General features: G+C 46.2%; 1 protein-coding gene and 1 long non-coding RNA gene across 7 annotated transcripts in view; one reads left to right on the forward strand and one right to left on the reverse strand.

The window, feature by feature from the left end:
* The window catches only part of LOC135972807 (uncharacterized), a 348,625-nt gene that overhangs the window by 232,110 nt on the left and 94,601 nt on the right, over nt 1-21,914 (reverse strand). The window lies entirely within an intron of this gene.
* IL15RA (interleukin 15 receptor subunit alpha) overlaps nt 16,288-21,914 on the forward strand; it is a 77,297-nt gene continuing 71,670 nt past the window's right edge. For 2 of the 6 annotated variants that reach the window (XM_065552479.1, XM_065552483.1), the window contains exon 1: nt 16,291-16,814. In XM_065552479.1, coding sequence (XP_065408551.1) covers nt 16,739-16,814 — 76 coding nt within the window. In that variant the 5' untranslated portion in view covers nt 16,291-16,738. Of the gene's footprint in view, nt 16,815-21,914 lie in introns of all 6 variants that reach the window. The other 4 variants (XM_065552498.1, XM_065552504.1, XM_065552489.1 and 1 more) reach the window with 4 other exon arrangements.

The raw sequence follows: 21,914 nt of genomic DNA on the forward strand, positions 1-21,914 counted from the left end.
GCGTAGCTTTGCTGTAAGCCACATAAAGGAACCAGAGTGACAAAACTCAAGTCAAACTAAGTTCTTGGAAAACCAAATAAAAAAGAGCTTGGGGGAACCCCAAGAGAACCCAGGTACATTGGACCTAAAGTGAGGGCTGTTCCTTGAAATGAGGGGTAGTTGAGAGGAGCAGAAAAACAGTAAATACCCCCCCACACACACCAGGAAGAGAACTAGCTTTAAGGGTGGGAGTAGGAAGTCAACAGCCACTCAGTGGCACACTCCATCCACTCCCCCTCCCTACCCCATGGGGGAAGTGGCTGAGAGGAGAGAATCATTCCCTGGCTTCAGTGAGAAAAGCAGCTCGGGGGAGAGCAGAGAATTGCTTAACAGCCCCCTGACCATTGAGAGAAGTAGCCGCAGTGGGGGGCTGTGGAGAGTCACTTAACTCCCCCCCATCCCCAATTAGAGTAGCAGCTGTAGGCGTGGGGAGCAGAGAGCCGCTCCGATGCCTCCTGGGCGGGGGCAGAGTCCCACTCAACAGTAACCGGGGTATTAAGCTTTGTACTCGTGACCCAGCTGATGGGACAGGCCCCAGGAAATAAAGCTCAGATACCTCTTCCCAACAGGACTGCCCAGAGGATTCAGGGGGCCTGGGGCAAAGCAATTTTGGGGGCCCCATCCAAAATTGCAATACTCTAGAATACTATATTCTCGTGGGGCCTCTGCAGGGCCTGGGGCAAATTGCCCCACTTGCCCCCCACCCCCTGGGTAGCCCTGCTTCCCAACACTACTGCATGCCACACATCTATTACAGTGATTTCTCCAGTCCCACCACTGGGTGTGCTACACTGTGGAAACCAGCAACTGAGCAGGTGAGATTTAAAGGTGAAATATACATAGGGCTGGCTAACCGACATAAGGCCTATTGCTGGGCAAATCAACAGCTACTAGTGGACTGCCAGGATTTTGGCGCTGGGAGGACTGGGAGCTTTCTGTGAAACTGGAGCCTCCTGCAAGCTGAGCGAGAAATCACATCTGAGGTTTTTGTACATGCTGACCGGGGGGCGTGGGGCCCTCTGCAGTTGCAGTTGGGTTCAATGCACCTCTGCAGCTTGATGCCTGCCTGACCAAGCTCTTCTTGAAGTGGGGGGATCGCAGCTGAGCTCAAAGTGTTGTGATTGAATTTACAGCTCTCTCAGTACAGTGCAGAGACAGCCTTGATATGAGGTATGCTGCTGCTCATCGGAAAGAAGTGATCATTGTAGGAATTATTATATTGTAGGATCCAGATATTGTACTATCCACTATCTAAATGTATGAGCCATTTCACAGAAGGCAAAGAGAGACACTGCACCCACCCTGCAGAGTTCATCATCTAAAGATGGGACACAAGTGACGGTGACAAAGAGTAGGGAGGACACGGGGGAAGAAGGGTGATGGTTGCAATTGCTCAGTTCAGGCATCTAGTGCACATGCTGGCTGTTTTGTGTATCCAGAAATGTAAATAGTAGATAACTACTATAGGCATCTGAAGTGTAGCAATCTTTTAGATAACCTAATGGGTTTTATTAACTTACTTGATTGTAACCACCTGGATTTATGCATCTCTGTTAACTATCCATGCCCACACAGAGTTTGCCAGGATCACACAATTATTTTTATTTTCACAAGTGTATCTCCTGTGCATTACGTAAGTTTCTGCAATCTATATACACAGTCTAAGGATATGCTGAACTAGACAACTAGTTATAGTGAGTGATTCCATCTTGACGGTGAATGTTGGAAAGTAGATTAATGACAGCTGAGGGAGGAGGAAAAGACAGCACTATTTTTAGGATAACTTTTCATTAGTAGGTCACAGAGGCTCCTTATAGAAAAGTAAGTGAACCCTCCAATCACTCAGGAGACAAAAATAGCAGTGTGTGACCTCCTAAGTGTCTCTGAAGTGTAAGAGATTAACTTTAAGTAGGTTGCTCAATGAATCTGAGATCATTTTTTAATTACTGTGTTTATTTTTCTTGGCTTGGAAACCTTGAGCACTGGTTCAGGAAAATGGAAGTTGAAGCACAAATAATTAGTAAAAATCTAGGTTTTACTAAAGAATTTAAAACGCCACCATTTTGAAATGTTAGCAAAGTGGGAAACATTCATTTGTATCCTCCTCTTAGCCCAGTGAAATTACATCACATTACATCACACCAGTCAAATCAGAAGTGGCACATACCTTACCCACTCTTACCCTTCAAAATCAATCTCCGCCAATGAAGCTACCCTTGATCACCTGCTGCTCCCATGAGCTCCTACACATTTTCTCCCATGATGCCCATTATATTTGGGAAAAACTCCCTGTCAAAATTAGCAAAGCCACCACCTTACCCTGTTTTAAATCTCCACTTCAAACCTGCTTTTGCTGGGATGCCTACAAACTGCTACTGTCTGTTTAGGCTGTTAACCACTTGTGTCTACTGAGATCAGTCTTACGATTAATTTATTAAAACACACTAATTCTATATACTCTTATCTGCCCCTCTCACCCCCTCCTCTTTTTCTGTTTGTTCATCTAACCCATATTGTCTAAATCCTCTCTTGTGAACTCTCATGGGCAGGGACTGTCTTTGTAGTATTTGTGCATGCAGTGTCTAGGATAAGGGGGCCCTGATCTTTTTCCAGGGTCCTTAGGCACCACTGCAATAGAAATAACAACAATAATTGATTTTACTGACTTCTCCCAGGCAGCCTCACTGCTGTTTAATCCATGTACTCTATTCAGGAACAACATTATTGTGATTAACACTTTAAAATACCAAGGGCTAGATGAGATATCTTTAGCTCTCAAGACCTTATGGAGTGTCTAACACCCTTCCCTTTACTTCACGGGGTAGTGAGAGATGGTGGGGCAGCTGGGTGACCCAGGGACTAACCTAATCTAAGGGATCATATATTAATGATGAATATATTGACAGATATGGGTCAGATTTAAATTTGTGCAAGCCACCAGGTGAAATTTCACATGTGAATACTGAGCCAGATTCTAGCCCCTGCTGGATTTCACTTTGGTTGATTATAGGGGCCATTAAGGAACCACAGCCGTCCAATGTACCCAGTCATATACTGCTCTGTATGCAACTCCTGGCATACTGTTGTATCCCTGGTAGTGAGTGGGGATATGCCAGGGTGGACAGGGATGTGCTGAGGCAGAAAGGGGAGAAGCGATAGTGCTCAGTCCTATGGCTATTCTGAGCTACAGAGCAGCCAAAAGCCAGTCGTGGGCAGGCTGCCATGAATTAGAGTACAAGATTTAGGAACATAGGATATAGGACTGGAAGGGACCTCCTGGGTCATGATGTCCAGTCCCCTACTATGGCAGGCAACCCCGTCATGTAATCCTACTCATAAAGTTATCAAGCTCCATCTCAAAACTAGTTAGGTTGTTTGCCCCCACGATTCCTATGGGGAGGCTGTTCCAGACCGTCACTCCTCTGACGGTTAAAAACCTTCTAATTTCCAGCCTAAATTTATTCAGTTGTCCCAGAGCTGCTCCAACTTCTGCTGGGGGTAGGGTGACCAGCTGTCCCAATTTTATAGGGACTGTCCCGGTATTTGGGGGGTTGTCTTATATAGGCGCCTATTAACCCCCACCCCCGTCCAGATTTTTCACACTTGCTATCTGGTCACCGTAGCTGGGGGTCCCAGCAGCCCCGTACACATACAGAATCTGGGTGGTACAAGGGTGATTTTAAAGGGTTGTGTGACTCAGGAGGCAGCTCTTCTCTGACTCTAGCACTGAGTCTAGTCCTGTAACGGTAACAGAATTATCAGTGCAGAAGTATACAGAGTAGCAGCCGTGTTAGTCTGTATCTGCAAAAAGAACAGGAGTACTTGTGGCACCTTAGAGACTAACACATTTATTAGAGCATAAGCTTTCGTGGGCTACAGCCCACTTCATCGGATGCATGCAGTGGAAAATACAGTAGGAGGATTATATATATATATATATACACACACACACAGAGAACATGAAACAATGGGTGTTACCATACACACTATAAGGAGAGTGATCAGTTAAGGTGAGCTATTATCAGCAGGAGAGAGAAACAGTTCTTTTTCTCTCCTGCTGATAATAGCTCACCTTAACTGATCACTCTCCTTATAGTGTGTATGGTAACACCCATTGTTTCATGTTCTCTGTGTATATATATATCTTCCTAATGTATTTTCCACTGCATGCATCCGATGAAGTGGGCTGTAGCCCACGAAAGCTTATGCTCAAATAAATGTGTTAGTCTCTAAGGTGCCACAAGTACTCCTGTTCTTTTTGTGGAGAAGTAGGGATTCCTACAGTTAAAGTTCCCCATGACTTTTCATCACAATTTATAACTGTTTTCACTTGTTTATAACTTTGACAAACACCAACTGTTTAGGCTGAAATATTCCATGTTTAGTCCCTGGCTCAGGTTGGTTTTGTTTTTTGTAAATTTGAACAGAATCAGTATGGCAGTTTTTAAGAATTGGGTAAGTGAAAAATAGATATTTTGGCCATTGTTAAATAAATAGTAAAACGTGTAATTAAAGACTGTCATAATGCATATGCACAGAGGGGTCAAATTTATACGGTTGCACAAGCAGTCTTAATTCTGGCATTGCCTAACATCTGAGTACTTGACTTTGCAACCTGTGTGTTCTTTTACCATAGGTTTGTTTGTTTTTTTGGTATACTACTTATCTGGTCATTTCCCTATTTTTTAATACTTAGTTTTTATTTGACTGTTCTTGTTTTGTAGATTGTATAAGGGTTGTGTTAATCACAGGAGCAACCTTAACTCTCATGAGTGTTTTTGCGTGAGAGTATCTATATCTAAAATTCACTGTGTAAGAACAAAAGAAAGTAGATCAAGTTTTGGTGCTATAGATCAGCCTTGTCAGTGCCAAATGGTCTCAGATGTTTTCATAGTACGATCCTCATCTTTTTTTTGTGATTAATGTTTTCATAAGGAAACAGACAACGAAAAGTACAGCTTATGTATATTTCCAAATACTGCACGTTTCGCTATCCAATAGAATTATGCAATTTTACAACTAGGCAAAGCTGCAAGCCTCGACTACAGAACCATATAACACTACACAGACATAATATGTTAGGGTGGGACAAACAGTAATAAAATAGGAGAATACATATATGAATAGACAGGAGAGGGAAGGACGGGACTGGGGGTAGGGGAAAGGGGAGTTAGGTGCATTGGAGGTTTTTATCCAACTGTATTTAGAAACAGGGTCCAAATTTCTTTGAATTCATACGCTTGTTCTCTGTGGTGATAAGTTATTCTTTCTTTGGACTACTAACGCAGACAGGTCTGAAGACCACTGCTCTATTCTGGGCATAAGCCTACTCTTCCCCTTCTGTAAAATCATGCTCTTGGTGATCATTGCAGCCATTAAGAACCAGAATCTTTGTAGCATAATCCACATCTTGAGAACAAATTTGTTTTGCGAACACCTCCCTGCCCCTCCACTTATGTGTGAATCTCCTTCTCTTCCCTTTGCAATCATATAGCAACCCTATAGCAGCTACAGCAACTGCTTATGTGGAAAATATTAGAAGGTCCAAAAAAACAATTTTTTAATTCCAAAATTTTTGCAGGTCAGGGAGGAGAGTTTTTTTGACCTGCTCTATTATATATATTCACTGAGCGAATGAGGATAGGTTATACCAGGAGGATGGGGTTTGTGGTTATGTTACAGAGATAACATAGATAATTGCATCCAGGAATCGTTCTCTATATTTTTGCATAGATGAAGTAGAGGGGAAGGACAGTCCAAGGGTTAGGGAACTGATTTGAGACATGGGAGCCTTGGCGTCAATTTCCTGCTCTACCACAGACTTGCTGTGTGACCTTGGACAAGTCACTTAGTAACTCCGTGCCTCAGTTCACCATCTGTACAATGAGGATAATAGCATTTACGTCACAGGCAGGGCCGGTTCCAGGCACCAGCGAAGGAAGCAGATGCCTGGGGCGGCCAATAGAAAGGGGCGGCATGCCCAGGTCTTCGGCGGCACTTCGGCGGTGGATCCTTCACTCTGTCTCTTCCTCTTCGGCGGCACTTCAGCGGCAGCTCAATCGGTTTCCTTTTTTTTTTTTCTTCGCCACTTGGGGCAGCAAAAAAGCTGGAGCTGGCCCTGCTCACAGGGGTGTTGTGAGAATAGATATAGTAAAGATTAAATAGTTGTAACCCTTCTGCCAGGTGGAGCCAGCAGCAACAAGGGCCGGGTTCAGTCTCTAGGGGTTCCTTTTCAACAATACAACACAAAACCGGTTTGAGCCCCCACCCAGTGACCTGGGACAATTACACACCACCCCCTGGGTGCCTGTAAGAGGCAATACTTCCCCTCTTGCCAGCACAGAGTCTGAGTGTAGCAAAACCTTTTAATAAAAGGAGGGAAGTAACTCAGCATTAATTTGGGAAGACACCACAACTAGGGTTCATAAACATAAACCATGAGCAAAAGACCCACCCCGAAGTAAGTTGGGCAGTGTCCTTTTCCCCTCAGGGTCTTAAGTCCAGCAACCCAAAAGTCCCTTTAACGTGCCTGTCCCTTCTCTGCACCCCACTCACAGTTGCTGTCCTTGGCCAGTGCAGTCCCAGAGTCCAGAGGCTCATCCACAGAGGTCACCTCCCACCCTGGGTGGAAGGAGGCACCTTACACACTCCACTGCTCAGGCACTTGCTCGTCACCCCAACAGCCAATTGCTACACCTCCTCTGCAGAACTCTGCTCTGGCCCTCTTCACCAGCTGCATGCTCGCACCTCTGTGCTGGCTGGCCACTCACCAAGATGTCTTCAAGACCCCCCCACTTAACACAGCTCTCAGTGATTTCAGCTTGTTAGTGGGGCAGCCTCTTGAAATAGAGACATTGGCTAAAAGGAGATCTAACATTTAGACCTAGGTATCAATGATTTCAACTCTGCTGCAATAACAAAACTCTCAACTAAGTCTAAATTAGCCCTTCTATTATACCATGAAAGGCTCAAATGATCCATCCATCCATCCATCCATCCATCCATCCATCCATCCATCCATCCATCCATCCATCCATCCATCCATCCATCCATCCATCCATCCATCCATCCATCCATCCATCCATCCATCCATCCATCCATCCATCCATCCATCCATCCATCCATCCATCCATCCATCCATCCATAGGTGCCTGTTCCCACTCTCTTGGAGCTCACAGGGCTCATGTCCCTTACCTAGCGAGTGCCATTGAGTTGAGGGTGAGTCCCTCCATTGGGGTATGCCAGGTACAATTCTGCTGCCCTCAGTTCACACAACAAAGATAACAACACTTTATTACTCCTGCCCCAATAACAAGGAGACTGGGGATCCAACACCAGCCACAAGTGATCATTTGGGCAAGCAATCCCATCATACTGAGCACGTAGGCAGGGTGGGTGTGTCCATGCAAACGAGATCAGCTCCTGAAATCCTTTTCCACAGCTCACCAGTAGATATCAGGGAAGAGCTCATTCAAACTCTGCTTACATAGTAAAGACCATATAAGTGCCTGAGATAGTTAGAAGACATAATGGAGACTTATGATGCATTAATAACACTAGTGGGCTTTGTTGTCAAATTTAACATCTTTGTTCTAATTTTATCTTAACAACAACAACAAAATACCATCAACCCATCAGAGAAAGAGGCTTCAAGGTTCATAGCCACAAACAGGACACCCCTCCCTTCCCACCGCCCCCCCAAGAGGCTGGTGTCTAAATCTGAGGTCTTCATTGCATGTTGCTGTGAATCTTGTTGATTTCAGTAGCGTGCCAAATGCAGTTCTCTGATGGCTAACTTCCTTGTTGTGCATCTCATGCAGAGCAGCAGTGTGTGATATACTTCAGAGAAGACTGGATCCAGAGATGAAAGTAAGCCGGACTGGCTTCCCCAGGCCGGCGATTTAAAGGGCCTGGGCCTCCCGGCAGCGGCCGGAGCCCTGGCCCTTTAAATTGCCACCATAGCCCTGCTACCAGAGCCCCTGGGTGGCGGAGGCAGCTCAGGCAGCAATTTAAAGGGCCTGGGGCTCTGGCCGCAGCGGGGAGCCCCGGGCCCTTTAAATCACCACTGGAGCCCCGTTGCTGGAGCCCTGGGGTAGCAGTGGCAGCCCAGGGCTCCAGCGGTGATTTAAAGGGCCTGGGGCTACCGCAGTGGAGCCCCAGGCCCTTTAAATCGCCGACGGAGCCCCAGAGGCTTCCGGCTGCTGCCGCTACCCTGGGCTCGGGGCTCTGCTTTAAAGGGCCCGGGGATTTAAAGACCCTGCCTCTTTCGGTTGAGGCCACGCCTCTTCCAGTTGAGGCCATGCCCCCTGCTCAGGACTCTGGTGTACTGGTAAATCCTTTAAATTACTTTCACCCCTGGCTGAATCATCATAAAATGCTACCCTGGTGACTGTTGATTATCGTAAAGGCAGTACATGGGGTTTGTTATCCATGGGTGAATGACTATTCTGTCATTTTGTCTTTATAGGCCACAAGACTAAGTCATTTCTAAGAGATGGAGGGAACAGCTGGTTTTCTGGTTCTAAAGTTGTGGTAATCGCTGTTTATGCTCATATCAGTGGGAAGCCAACTTAAGTTTCTAGTCTTGGGGCTGCTTAGTGGAGACTCAGGGCTTGGAGAGCGGAGACTGAGTCAGACCCACACTGGATACACATTTCCATGAGAGAGGTACCATTATGTCAGATGTGCAAGAGATCCACTTGCATGGGAGAATGGAACCCAAGGAACTTGGGTGTAGGATGAGCAAATCTAGCATATGATCAAATGAAAAAGTTATCAATAAATCATTCTGTAAAAGACCAATAGGTACTGGACACCGGAGCCAGGTCAGGTTCACTTCCCCTCCTTCATATACCCGCTCTGAATTAGGCTAATCTGACTTTGCTTTACCTCTGTGGGAATTTAAGGGAGATACTGTGTGTTGGCCACTATAGGGCGCTCATATTCTATGAATGTTACAATCTAGTACTGAGAGAGACAAGGTGTATGAGGTGTGACGTTGCACTCTATATGATTTTATAAATATATGCTAATGAGTGAATATAAAGTAACTGGAATATGCTTCATGCAAAAGGTCTCTTGTAAGGTATCATTACAAAGCTTATAATCTACTGAGTGTGGTCATCCTATTTGTATAAATGTATCACTCTTGTTTCTGAAACTAGAAATATGAAATATAACTCTGAGGGCCTATTGTAATTATGCAAAGTGTGGGCCATTAAAGGTGGTTTGGAATCTTGATGGCTCCCATCAACCAGGACAATTGACTGTGGATGGCTCTGTTTGCAGGCAAGCCTTCCTGTGAGTCAGACTGGGAGGAATGAAGGCTTGAAGTCTTACAGTGACATGTGATCATGTCACCTGAACTGGAATCCATCTTTAACCTGGTGTCTTTCCATTGAGAAGGAGGGGGTGGGAACCCAGAGAGGAACAAAGGATTCCCGCCTTATGCAAAAGATATATAAATGGGTGGAACAGAACAAAGAGGAGAGCCATTATGAGGAATCCCCTAGCTACCACCTGTGCTGGAACAAGAGTTGTACTGGGGAAAGAATTGTGCCCAGGCCCGGAAGGTGTCCAGTCTGAGAAAAAAACATACTGAAGCATCACTAAGAGTGAGATTATCTGTATTTGGTTTGATTAGACATAGATTTGCGTGTTTTATTTTATTTTGGTTAGTGACTTACCTTGTTCTGTCTGTTACTACCTGGAACCACTTAAACCCTACTTTCTGTATTTAATAAAATCACTTTTTACTTATTAATTAACCCAGAGTATGTGTTAATACCTGGGTGGGCAAACAGCTATGCATATCTCTCTATCAGTGTTATAGAGGGCGAACAATTTATGAGTTTACCCTGTAGGCTTAACTGAAAGCAGCTAACAGAAGTGTTCTTGTCTTTAACACTCAGGTGCCCAACTCCCAATGGGGTCTAAACCCAAATAAATCTGTTTTACCCTGCATAAAGCTTATACTAAGTGATCCTCCCTCAAGGATGACTCTACAGCACAGGGAGAGTTCATGGCAAAGTTGTGGATCCTTATGGATTTGGTGGATGTGGGGAATAATTCATATCTTCAAGACTTAGGGTTGGTCTACACTGAAAACGTACATCAGCATAGTTACCTCTCTATGGGGGTAAATCCACACTCCTGATAGATGTAGCTATGTCAACCTAATCCCTGTTGTAGAGTACGCTAGGTCAACAGAAGAATTCTTCTGTCAACCTAGCTACTGCCTCCCCGGGAGATGGATTAAGTACAATGGGAGAACCCCTGCTTGAGAACAGGAAATTAAGAGGGAAATGCACATTAAAAATAACTGCTAAAAAATGATCGCTCCTTTTGATCCATGTGCTAGGCAAAAGTTCAGGTTAAGCTTTAGTTTACTGTAGCTGAACTAGTTTGTCCATCCCGAATTAAAAGGTTTGCTGGTGGGTAGGAAAGCATATAGGGCACAATGCTGTCACCCTTTTTTGATCTACGCAACTGGTCACATTTTGGGTCCCTAAGGCCGTTCCAGTTGAGACTTTAAACTGGTGATAGGTATTTCTTTGATGTAGTTGTGTTTAATTAAAAAGAAAGAACAAAGTCCTGTGACTCTGAGTGCAGAGGGAACCAAGAGCAAAAGGACCAGTTTCTTAACTTACAGCCCCAAGCTCTCTTTAGGTAACAGACCCAACCTTCTAGCACTTAGAAAGTAGGGTGATACCAGGCTCCCAGCCCTCTGTCTTCCAGATGGGTGGGGCTGTTAAAAGAGTGTGACAAAAACTCCTATTAAACTGCTGAGTGTTCCTATTAACTCGGTGCTTTTATTCTATTTATGTGTTAGCAGGAGCTGAATGAATTCCCCCCTGGCACCTAGCTGGGTGGGAGGGAGAGGGGAAGATTTCAGGAGCAAACTGTATTTACATGAACACAACTATTCTGCTTAGATATACAGCAGTGTTGCTCAGGCTGATGTTGGGTCACAAATCACTTTAGTACTGAATGCAGAGGTAGTGAATACTGTTACCAATATTGTTGTCATTACTGTATGAATAAATGGGAGCAAAACTGTGCTTAACCTGCCCCAAATGAGGGGGTCACCCTCAGCTGAAAGGACCTTGTTAAGCCAGGGGCTCGAATGCCAGAACCCTGTGAAAGTAAAAGGGGTGGGGATGGGTGTCCCAACCAGAAGATATGGCTACTCTTCAAGGGTCCCCTCTCTGGTTTATCTGGTTCCTCCCCACTGTTCAAAGAAAGAGCTAAATAGGTTTATTAGGAGCCTGTTATTTTAAATGCTCAATCAGAGATCAAATCAGTTATGTTTCTGCCCAACCTACTAAGAGCTAAAAATCACTGAGAATTAAAATCACTTGAGATGGGGTAGTGTTTCTACTCAACCTGCAAAGACCTGAAAATTACAGTACTCAGAGACTGATGTGCAGAGGTCACGGCAGGTGACTGACAGTTGGCTGGTGAATTAATGGCTGGTGAGGTGGTAAGCCAAATGAGTAGCTGGTGAGGCAACGAGGCGCCATGGCTGGTGGGACAGCCAAAGCAAGTGCTCAGATGGTGGAGCAAGCAATATGTGACCGGGGTCCCCGTGAGGGCCAGCTATGGTCACGCAATTAGGGTGAATTGCAAAGAATGGGGCAAACAACCCCCAAAAAGCTGGTGGATATTCCAATACTTAGATTTACCATAACAGCATAAAACAGCTTTTTTCTTACCTTACTAGTTACTCAGAAGTCCAAACAACACAGTTCCCTTAAAGTGATCCAGCCTCAGGCCTCCATCCAGGTACCCACGTCAAATATGATGAAAATTTCTGAAAATCTTATTTCATCATATAAAAGAAAAGGTTCTACCAATCCCAAAGGATCGGACACATTATCACCCAGGTTAATTAATATAATATTCCAGATCTTACCCAAATACATGCTACAGCCAGTTCTTACTAACTAAATTAAAATTTATTAAAAAACAAGAGAGAGAGTATGGTTAAAAGATCAATGTACATACAGACAGGAGTTCAATTCATTTTGATTCAGATTCATAGCAGAGACGGTGAGCTTTGTAGTTGCAAAGAATTCCTTTAGAGTTCAGTTCATACGTTATAGTCCAATGTCCAAATATCATATTCAGGGTGTACCAGCATAACTGGGACCTCAGTCTTGTGACTCAAACTTCTCCTGATGAACCTTAAGCAGATCTGAGATGAACAGGATCAGGACCCAAGGGTCTTTTTAGCATCCACTTGACCACACAGTCCTGGTTAAACAATAGGCTTTTGATGTAACCTTCACTTTTTAACCACCAGTAATTAGTTACACAAATTAACATAGGGCAATTTATCTATTAGGCAATCTATTACAAACTTCAAAGAGACCGTCGTGGAAAAAGTCACCCACGCATTGATTTTAGTTCACAGACTCAAGCCTGAGGCCATTTTATTGCAATACATACCAACGCGTTGGGGTAGCAGTCTGAAAACTACCACACCCAATCACAACTCACAGGCTGCCTTTATTCTTACAAACCGCAAACATAGTATGTCATTTACAAAAATAAAAGAGTTGGGGTCTGTTCCCTTTCTCGGTACCTTCCTCATTATTTTTCCGAGAATTGGGTGCATATTGGGTGGGGGGCTTCTCAAGAAGCCTGATGCGGTTAAAACTTGGCACCAGCTAGGGTATGTTCTTGGAAGAGTGCATGGTACCTTCCGGGGCGTTATGGTCAGTGTATCGGGGAGGGGTTGACAGGACACCCAAAGAAGGAGCGTGATTAGTCAGTTTGCATTTAGCTAGAAATTCGGGGAGGTCGCAGAGCACCCAGAAGAGAACCATGATTAGCTACCTTGCATTTAGCTGGAATCACGGGCGCGGGGGGGGGAGAGGGGGGTGTCACAGATCACCCAAAGGAGAAGCTGCATTTAGTCAGTTTACATTCAGCTAAAGTTACCTATTGCTTCACACAAGTGGTTATTATATTTTATCAGCCATGAACATATTTCATAAGTGCTGCTGGGGCTTTTTATTCTTTCCCTCCTTGCCCCGCCCCCCTCTGGTCATGACCCTTGACTGACTTTGGCAGGAGGCTGTGTCACTTAGCCTAGTTCCGGCTTGTGGCCTGCAGGGCGGGCCTATATGACGAGTCTTTGCCGATGTTCTGATCAGTGCAAGGGAGGCCAGTCAGGCCTATTCCCCCACAAGACATATAGACAATGACATTATTTTACCCAAGATTCATCCAAATGTTAATATTCCCTTTTGATCTCTGAATCAATAGTTACAGTGACAGACAGGAACTGTCTTTTTAGGGATAGCATCTAAGATACACACAATTAGTTGATTGTGTCTAGTTTGCATATCAATTCCAGCTCAGCAGTCTCTCGTTGGAGTCTGTTTTTGAAGTTTTTCTGTTGTAATATAGCCACCCGCAGGTCTGTCACTGAATGACCAGACAGGTTAAAGTGTTCTCCCACTGGTTTTTGAGTATTTTGATTCCTGATGTCAGATTTGTGTCCATTAATTCTTTTGCGTAGAGACTGTCCGGTTTGGCCAATGTACATGGCAGAGGGGCATTGCTGGCACATGATGGCATATATCACATTGGTAGATGTGCAGGTGAACGAGCCCCTGATGGTATGGCTGATGTGATTAGGTCCTATGATGATGTCACTTGAATAGATATGTGGACAGAGTTGGCATCGGGGTTTGTTACAAGGATAGGTTCCTGGGTTAGTGGTTTTGTTCAGTGATGTGTGGTTGCTGGTGAGTATTTGCTTTAGGTTGGGGGGTTGTCTGTAAGCGAGGACAGGTCTGTCTCCCAAGATCTGTGAGAGTAAAGGATCATCTTTCAGGATAGGTTGTAGATCTCTGATGATGCGCTGGAGAGGTTTTAGTTGGGGGCTGAAGGTGACAGCTAGTGGTGTTCTGTTATTTTCTTTGTTGGGCCTGTCTTGTAGGAGGTGACTTCTGGGTACTCGTCTGGCTCTGTCAATCTGTTTTTTCACTTCAGCAGGTGGGTATTGTAGTTTTAAGAATGCTTGATAGACTTTGCTACAAATGGAAGTGCTACACAAAAGACTGAATGACCCATCCCAGCTATTAAACATTTAGTATTACTTCTAACAATATAGGTTTGCATTTCAAAGTTCTAGCCTATTTAGCATGAATGGCCCTAATTATCATTCCCATACCTTTCTAACATGACTTTAAAGGTGGGCTTTGGGTCATTCAGCCTGCAAACTGTTTAACCCTTTCTAGCCATGCGTCATACAAGGTGCCTTCTTTCCTGGGGAAGGAGGTGAACTCACACAGATGCACCTCTGAACCCTGGGTCCTCTCTGACCAAGGACAACCCCTGTGAGTAAATGTGGTGAGAGAGCAGAGAGAGGCAGAAGGCACTGCCCCACACACTCTGGGATGGGTGTCCTTCTCACAGTTTTATGATTATGAATCCTGCTTGTGGCATTTTCCCTAATCAACATTGGGTCACTTCCCTACTTTCATTAAAAATTTCTTTTCTACACTCAGACTCTGTGCTTACGAGTGGGGAAATATTGCTGCTCAGAGGTGTCAAGAGGCATAGATGCCGACTCCGTGGGTGCTCCGGGGCTGGAGCACCCCCAGGGAAAAAGTAGTGGATGCTTAGCACCCACCGGGAGCTCCCTGCCCCGCCCCAGCTCACCTCCACCTCCGCTCTCCCTCCACCTCCTCTCCTGGGTGCACCGCGTGACTGCTTTTTCCCCCTGGCTCCCAGCGCTTGCACTGTGAAACAGCTGATTTGCACGGCAAGCGCTGGGAGGGGGAACGTGGCACGCTTGGGGAAGCGCTGGGAGGGGGAACGTGGCACGCTTGGGGAAGAGGCAGGGCCGGGGATTTGGGGAAGGGGTCCAATAGGGGCAGGGAGGGGGCGGAGTTGGGGCTGGGACTTTGGGGAAGGGGTTGGAATGGTGGTGGGGCAGAGGTAGGGAAAGGGTGGAGTCGGGGCGGGGGGCATGAGCACCCACCAGTGCCAGGGAAAGTTGGCGCCTATGCCAAGGGGTAGTGTGTGTGTAATTTCCTCAGGTTACTAGATGGGGGGAGGGATAGTTCAGTGGTTTGAGCATTAGCCTGTTAAACCCAGGGTTGTGAGCTCAATCCTTGAGGGGGACATTTAGGGATTTGGGGCAAAAATCAGTACTTGGTCCTGCTAGTGAAGGCAGGGGGCTGGACTCAATGACCTTTCAAGGTCCCTTCCAGTTCTAGGAGATAGGATATCTCCATGAATTTATTATTATTTTATAAGCTGGTTCTGTGTTGTATTGTTGAAAAGAAACCCCTAGATATTGAACCCAGCTCTAGTTGCTGCAGGTGTCACTTGGCAGAAGGGTTCCACATGCTTTAACTTTTCATTTTGTTATGAGCTGGGTGAAACCTTGGTAGGGGCTGAGTTAAAACCTTGTTCAAATTAATGCACACGTGAAGGACTTCTCCCACTGCAAATGCTTGTAATAAACAGTTAATGGGGCACACCTAACCCAAAGAATCAGCACGTGTCTGGCTCAAGTCAGCTGAGTCGGGACCCCAGGGACTCAGGGTGCAGGGCTAAAAGTCTTCATAGACATTTGGGCTTGGGTTAGAGCCCGAGCTCTGGGACTCTCCCCCTTCACAGGGTCTCGACTCCCAGCGCTTGGGCTCCAGCTCTAGCCTGAACATCTACACCAGGGGTCGGCAACCTTTCAGAAGTGCTGTGCCGAGTCTTCATCCATTCACTCTCGTTTAAGGTTTCGCGTGCCAGTCATACATTTTAACGTTTTTCGAAGGTCTCTTTCTACAAGTCTATAATATAGAACTTAACTATTGTTGTATGTAAAGTAAATAAGGTTTTTAAAAAATGTTTAAGAAGCTTCATTTAAAATTAAATTAAAATGCAGAGCCCCCCGGACTGGTGACCAGGACCCGGGCAGTGTGAGTGCCACTGAAAATCAGCTCGTGTGCCGCCTTCGGCATGCGTGCCATAGGCTGCCTACTCCTGATCTACACACAGTGATTTTTCAGCCCAGAAGCCTGAGTGCCCTGAGCCTGATCTGGGCCACCCACATGGTTGTTTTTTTTATCCCTCATACAGTCTTCCCAGTCGGTGGAGGGTTCAACTGGGTAATTTGATTGGTGGGTGTGCTGGGGCGGTGAGAGAACAAGAGGCAGAAAATAATAGCGTGACCCTAGAAAAAGCGAGCAAGAGAGCTAGTTGCCAGTGCCCTCCCTCTGCGCACCAGATGCTTGGTTCTACGTGTCACCTTCCCCTCTAGGCGCTGCAAGGGAGGTAACTTGGATTCACCCAGGTGCCGGAGGGCTGGAACCAGGTGCCACTGGCCCTTGGGCTGCTGCGAGTCAAACTGTCCCCTCCCCCCTCGCTGGCAAATGCCCCTGTCCAGGTTGCTGCGACTTTAATGCGAAACCGAAAGCGAAAGGCACCGAATCCACTGGAATTAAATTTCCCCAAACTCTTCTGCGGACTTTTCCAGGCGCCTGGGGCGGATCCGCCGAGCCGGGACTTTGCGCCCTCACTCACATGCCCCCCTTTCTGCTGCCTTTCGGGGCTGAAACGTCCCCAGCCTGATACCCTAATGAAGCTGCCTACGTCCCGGCCCCAGCCGCCGCCGCCGGGGATCTGACCCTGCGCCCCCGTCCTGGAGAGGCTGGCGCCCTTCCCTAGCTCTTCCCATGCCATGGCCCGGCTGCTGCTCTTGTTGTGCGGCAGCGTCGGGCTCCTGTCCGCCTGCACCAGCGCGGCCGCGCTGCAAGGTAAGCGAGAGAGCGCAACCTGCCAGCCGCTCCTCCTCCTCTTCCTCCGGAGCGCAGGAGCGCGGGGGGTGGGGGCGGCTGCTGCTGGCGGGGGACGAGGCCGCCCCACCAGCCTGCGGTCCCGAGCGGAGACCATCACCGCCAGCCCAGCGTAGCTGGAGATGGGGGGGCTCAGGTGTGCGGCGCGCCCTGGAGAGGGAGCGCACGGGGAAGGAGCCACCTCCGTGCGCTCGGGCCATGTGCGCGCTTGGGGAAGGAGGAGTCGGCGAGCCCGGGGGCACCTGTAGCCAAGCCGTGCGCTCTAGAACGAGCCTGTGCGCGCCTCCGAAAGAGGAGAATTCCGTGCGCTCCTCTTAAGCTCCAGCTCCGAGCCGGGGGACGAGCGGGGAGGCCCAGGCCCTTCCTGCAGAGCTGGCGTGACTGTTGTTGCCCCCCGTGCGGTCCCTCTGGGCAGCTGCACCGAGAGGGGAACCAAAGGACCAGCTCATCGCTGCACAAAAGGAACAGGGCACCGGGACCGTTCCCCTCCTGGTAGCCCCTTACCTGGGCCATCCTTACATTGGGTCACCCCAAAAGTGTGTGTGTGAGGGAGGGGAGGAGACAGAGCCATCAGCCTTCCCTCCCTTCCCCCCAGCCAGCCTAACAGGGCGTCATCTGCAAAGGGAGCCCACGCTACACCCGTCCAAAGGGTGCCACAGTGGGAACATTCCTCCTGTGCACCAGGGAGCTTTGGGAACCATTGTCCCCTGCTGAGGCACTGTCCTCTAAAATGCCTTCTGGGACAGGGCTGTCCATTCAGGAAGCACTTGCCTGGGTGCTAGCCTCCTTAGTGGGGTGGAAAAGGAGTCCACCGGGGTGGCAGCAGAAGCCCTTGGTAGGAATTCTGGGGGAGCCCTTTCCCACCCCTTTAAGGAAGCTAACACCCAGGAAAGTGCTTCCCAAAGGACTGAAAATCCAAAGGTTTATCTTGCAATTTTTCTATGCCATGCATTCAGATATGGGTGCTGGTGTGGGAGCCTTCTGGGTACCTGATGTTGAACCAGTGACCAGTATATTGTAACATATTTGTGCTGTAGGTGACATACTGATATGGTACTGACCTCATGCATGCCCTATATGCAACTTGCAGGCTTGGGGCTATGGTCTGTTCAGACTTCAGGGAGCACTATGTCCAGCTAAAAGAACGGGAGTACTTGTGGCACCTTAGAGACTAACAAATTTATTTGAGCAAAAGCTTTCGTGGGCTACAGCCCACTTCACCAGATGCATAGAATGGAACATATAGTAAGGAGATATATATACACATACAGAAAACATGAAAAGGTGGGAGTTGTCCTACCAACTCTAAGAGGCTAATTAATTAAGAGAAAAAAACTTTTGTAGTGATAATCAAGATAGCTCATTAGAGACAGTTTGACAAGAGGTGTGAGAATACTTAACATGGGGAAACAGATTCAATGTGTGTAATGGCTCAGCCATTCCCAGTCTCTATTCAAGCCTAACTTGATGGTGTCTAATTTGCATATTAATTCAAGTTCAGCCGTTTCTCATTGGAGTCTGTTTTTTAAGCTTTTCTGTTGCAAAATTAATCACAGAATATCAGGGTGGGAAGGGACCTCAGGAGGTCATCTAGTCCAATCCCCTGCTCAAAGCAGGACCAATCCCCAGACAGATTTTTGCCCCATATCCCTAAATGGCCCCCTCGAGGATTGCCACCTTTAAGTCTGTTACTGAGTGGCCAGAGAGGTTGAAGTGTTCTCCCACTGGTTTTTGAATGTTATGATTCCTGATGTCAGATTTGTGTCCATTTATTCTGTTGCATAGAGACTGTCCGGTTTGGCCAAAGTACATGGCAGAGGGGCATTGCTGGCACATGATGGCATATATCATATATATATATGTCCAGTAGGTATTTGCTGCTTTGAATCGGGTTCTTGTTTCTTTTTCTGTTGTTGACTTTGTTACGGTAAAAATGCACAGTACGTCTGATAACGCTTGCCAAGAGCAACGCTCCAGAGCAGCTGGTGCTCCGGGACACAGCAGAACTGATGTGGCAGGTGGAGCACTGTTCCACATCAGATTTAGCACCCGTGTTTGTGCACATCCACATCTCAATCTGCTGACTTCTACTTGTACCCCTCGATCTTACCTCAGCTTTTCCATGTTACTACCGGTCGGGACATTTTATTTATTGGTGATTTTTTTTTAAATTTAATTTTCATAAAGAAACCAACAAAAAAAATCATAAAAGTAAATGATGTATAGCTTGAATATGTTACCAAAGATAGCACATTTCGCAGGATATCTAATACAAGTATGCAGTTATGCAACTCTACAACGTCTTAACTGCATTCCCTTCTCTTTCACACTTTGTGACACTCTACCAGCTTCTGTTGATGCCATCAGCTGTTTTAACCTTTGTACTGTACCTAACAAAGATCTTTCACTTGGAAGCTGATTCCCCTGGTTAAATGTGCAACCAGCTTTTTGGTGGACTGTAAATAAGGGGCATTTACCGTAATTACCACTCACTGTATGAAACCTGGCTTGAAATCAGAGCCACCGGGCACTGCGCGCATTGCATATTTTCTAGGATTTGATGGGAGAAGAGAATCCTCTTTCTGGAATACATTTAGGAGCCCCCTGTAATCACTTTCCCACCCAAAAGGAGATGAGTTGGATGACACTTTGAATAAGGGGAGTCAGACTGCGGTTGGCCCCGTGTGAGTGCGCAAAGGGGAGAGGGATGTCCTTGTGCCCCTACACAGAGCCAACCATAGTATGAGTGGGCAGCATTGGACTGGGTGAAGTTAGAGCAGCTAGTCTCCTCCAGGCGGAGGGAGAGGGAAAGTGTGGGCCATCCTGCTGCTTTCTCTTCCCCACCACAGTCAGGTGCAGAGCTGAGCTCACACCGCGTTGGGCAAAAGGGTGGCAGAATTGTTGCTGCCACGTGACCTCTGCTCATTTCCTTTAGCCTTGTTAGTCTCATTGTATGATGCGCTACCAGAAGGATAGTCAGCTCCTCGGGTGATGAGGACAGTGTAAGAACCTCTGTAGATCCGAATAGAATAGATCCAAGGAGAACAGTGGGTGCAGCTTTCTGACGCTGATATTTAGTTACTGGAGTGCGGAGAGGAGGGAAATATTCAGGGAGCAAACAGTGGAGGAAATAGGGGGTTTTGCTGAAAGACGTAGACAGCTAGCTGTGAGTAAATGTTTCAAACTGTTATCATGGGGGATGGAGGAAGCCCAAGTAAGCTGAAACCAAGCTGGGCCCACTTGCCAAAAGGAAATATTTGCACATTCCTCCTCCATACCCCCCTGTGGAAGTGATTTTAAACACTTTTTTGTAATTAAAACATACTTCGGAAACGTAAGGGCCTCAAATGCTGGAGTCACTTACACCTGGGCAAGGCCACTGGCCTAAATTCATTCATTTCTTTCCATTTATAAAAGACAGCTACCTGGACTCTAGACACCTCGACAACAATTTTAAAGGTTTCAGAGTAGCAGCCGTGTTAGTCTGTATCCGCAAAAAGAAGAACAGGAGGACTTGTGGCACCTTAGAGACTAACAAATTTATTAGAGCATAAGCTTTCGTGGACTGTAGTCCACGAAAGCTTATGCTCTAATAAATTTGTTAGTCTCTAAGGTGCCACAAGTCCTCCTGTTCTTCTTTTAACAATTTTAAATGATCAGAGATAAACATCCAGAATAGACTGGCTTTACTGCCAATAGTCTGTACAATAGTCATATAAACAATCCTCGACAAACCAATGTCCTGAAGTTTGGCAGGGGGTTAGACTAGCGGACCCTAGCGGTGACTTCTAACCTTACGGATCTATGATTCTAGCAGACTGCATAAACGTTCTTAATCCACCTTGCCCAGAAAATCCTGGGGGAAACAAGATCAACCTTTCTAGCATGTCCTGGAGTTCAGAATAACTAGGAAATGTCAGACCAAAGAGAAAAGCAAATTCTATAGTTCAGGAACTTTCCTGGAGAGTATCAGAGGGGTAGCCGTGTTAGTCTGAATCTGTAAAAAGCAACAGAGGGTCCTGTGGCACCTTTAAGACTAACAGAAGTATTGGGAGCATAAGCTTTCGTGGGTAAGAACCTCACTTCTTCAGATGCAAGCTTTTCCTGGAGAAGTTCTCAAGCGTCTCCTTCAAAGGTGACTTGCAAAGGATTAGAAATTGGGTTTGTGCTATTTTGCTTATGTATAAAAATGGCCTGTAAAGTATTTTTTCCTCCCTTCTTATTGCTTTTTTAACCTTAAAAATACCAGGAATATTAAGTCTGGTCATCTCTGGTTTTGCCAGAGGACTGGTTGAGAGCCACCAAGATATGTAATGAATGCTTTTTCAGCCTTTAATGGAAGGGGCGAGGGTTCTGCATCATTAACAAAAGAGCTTTTCTCCCAAGTGTTTTAGTGAAATAAGTATTAACATAACTAAAGAGCTTTATATAGTGTAAATAAAAACCATGTCCCCTTCTCAATTAATCCGATTTAACTGAAGCAGACAGTATCTATCTGTCAGAAATATATGAAAGGTTTCAGAGTAGCAGCCGTGTTAGTCTGTATCCGCAAAAAGAAGAACAGGAGGACTTGTGGCACCTTAGAGACTAACAAATTTATTAGAGCATAAGCTTTCGTGGACTATAGCCCACTTATATGCATCCGAAGAAGTGGGCTATAGTCCACGAAAGCTTATGCTCTAATAAATTTGTTAGTCTCTAAGGTGCCACAAGTCCTCCTGTTCTTCTTTTTGCAGAAATATATGAGTTCTTCAGTTGTCCACAGTAGACCAGCTCTGAATTTATAGTATAAAAAAAACAACAACACAGGGGAAAAACACCACCGAAAACCCTTAACTGCTCACTTCTCCCCTACCACACACACATTGCTCAGACCATATTTATATATCAAAGAGGGTCAAAGCCCCTAGATTTTTCCCCTTTGCTGGTCATCTTTAAACCGGGGATGCTGTTAGGTCTAGCTGCCCCCGGCAAATCATTGGCAATTGGCCAAACATATAAATACAAGCTGTACAAGAGAAAACAGTGACAGGTGACGGCCTCTGTGACTGAACAATGCAA

This window comes from Chrysemys picta, chromosome 1 (assembly GCF_011386835.1).
Source record: "Chrysemys picta bellii isolate R12L10 chromosome 1, ASM1138683v2, whole genome shotgun sequence".
Taxonomy (NCBI): domain Eukaryota; kingdom Metazoa; phylum Chordata; order Testudines; family Emydidae; genus Chrysemys; species Chrysemys picta.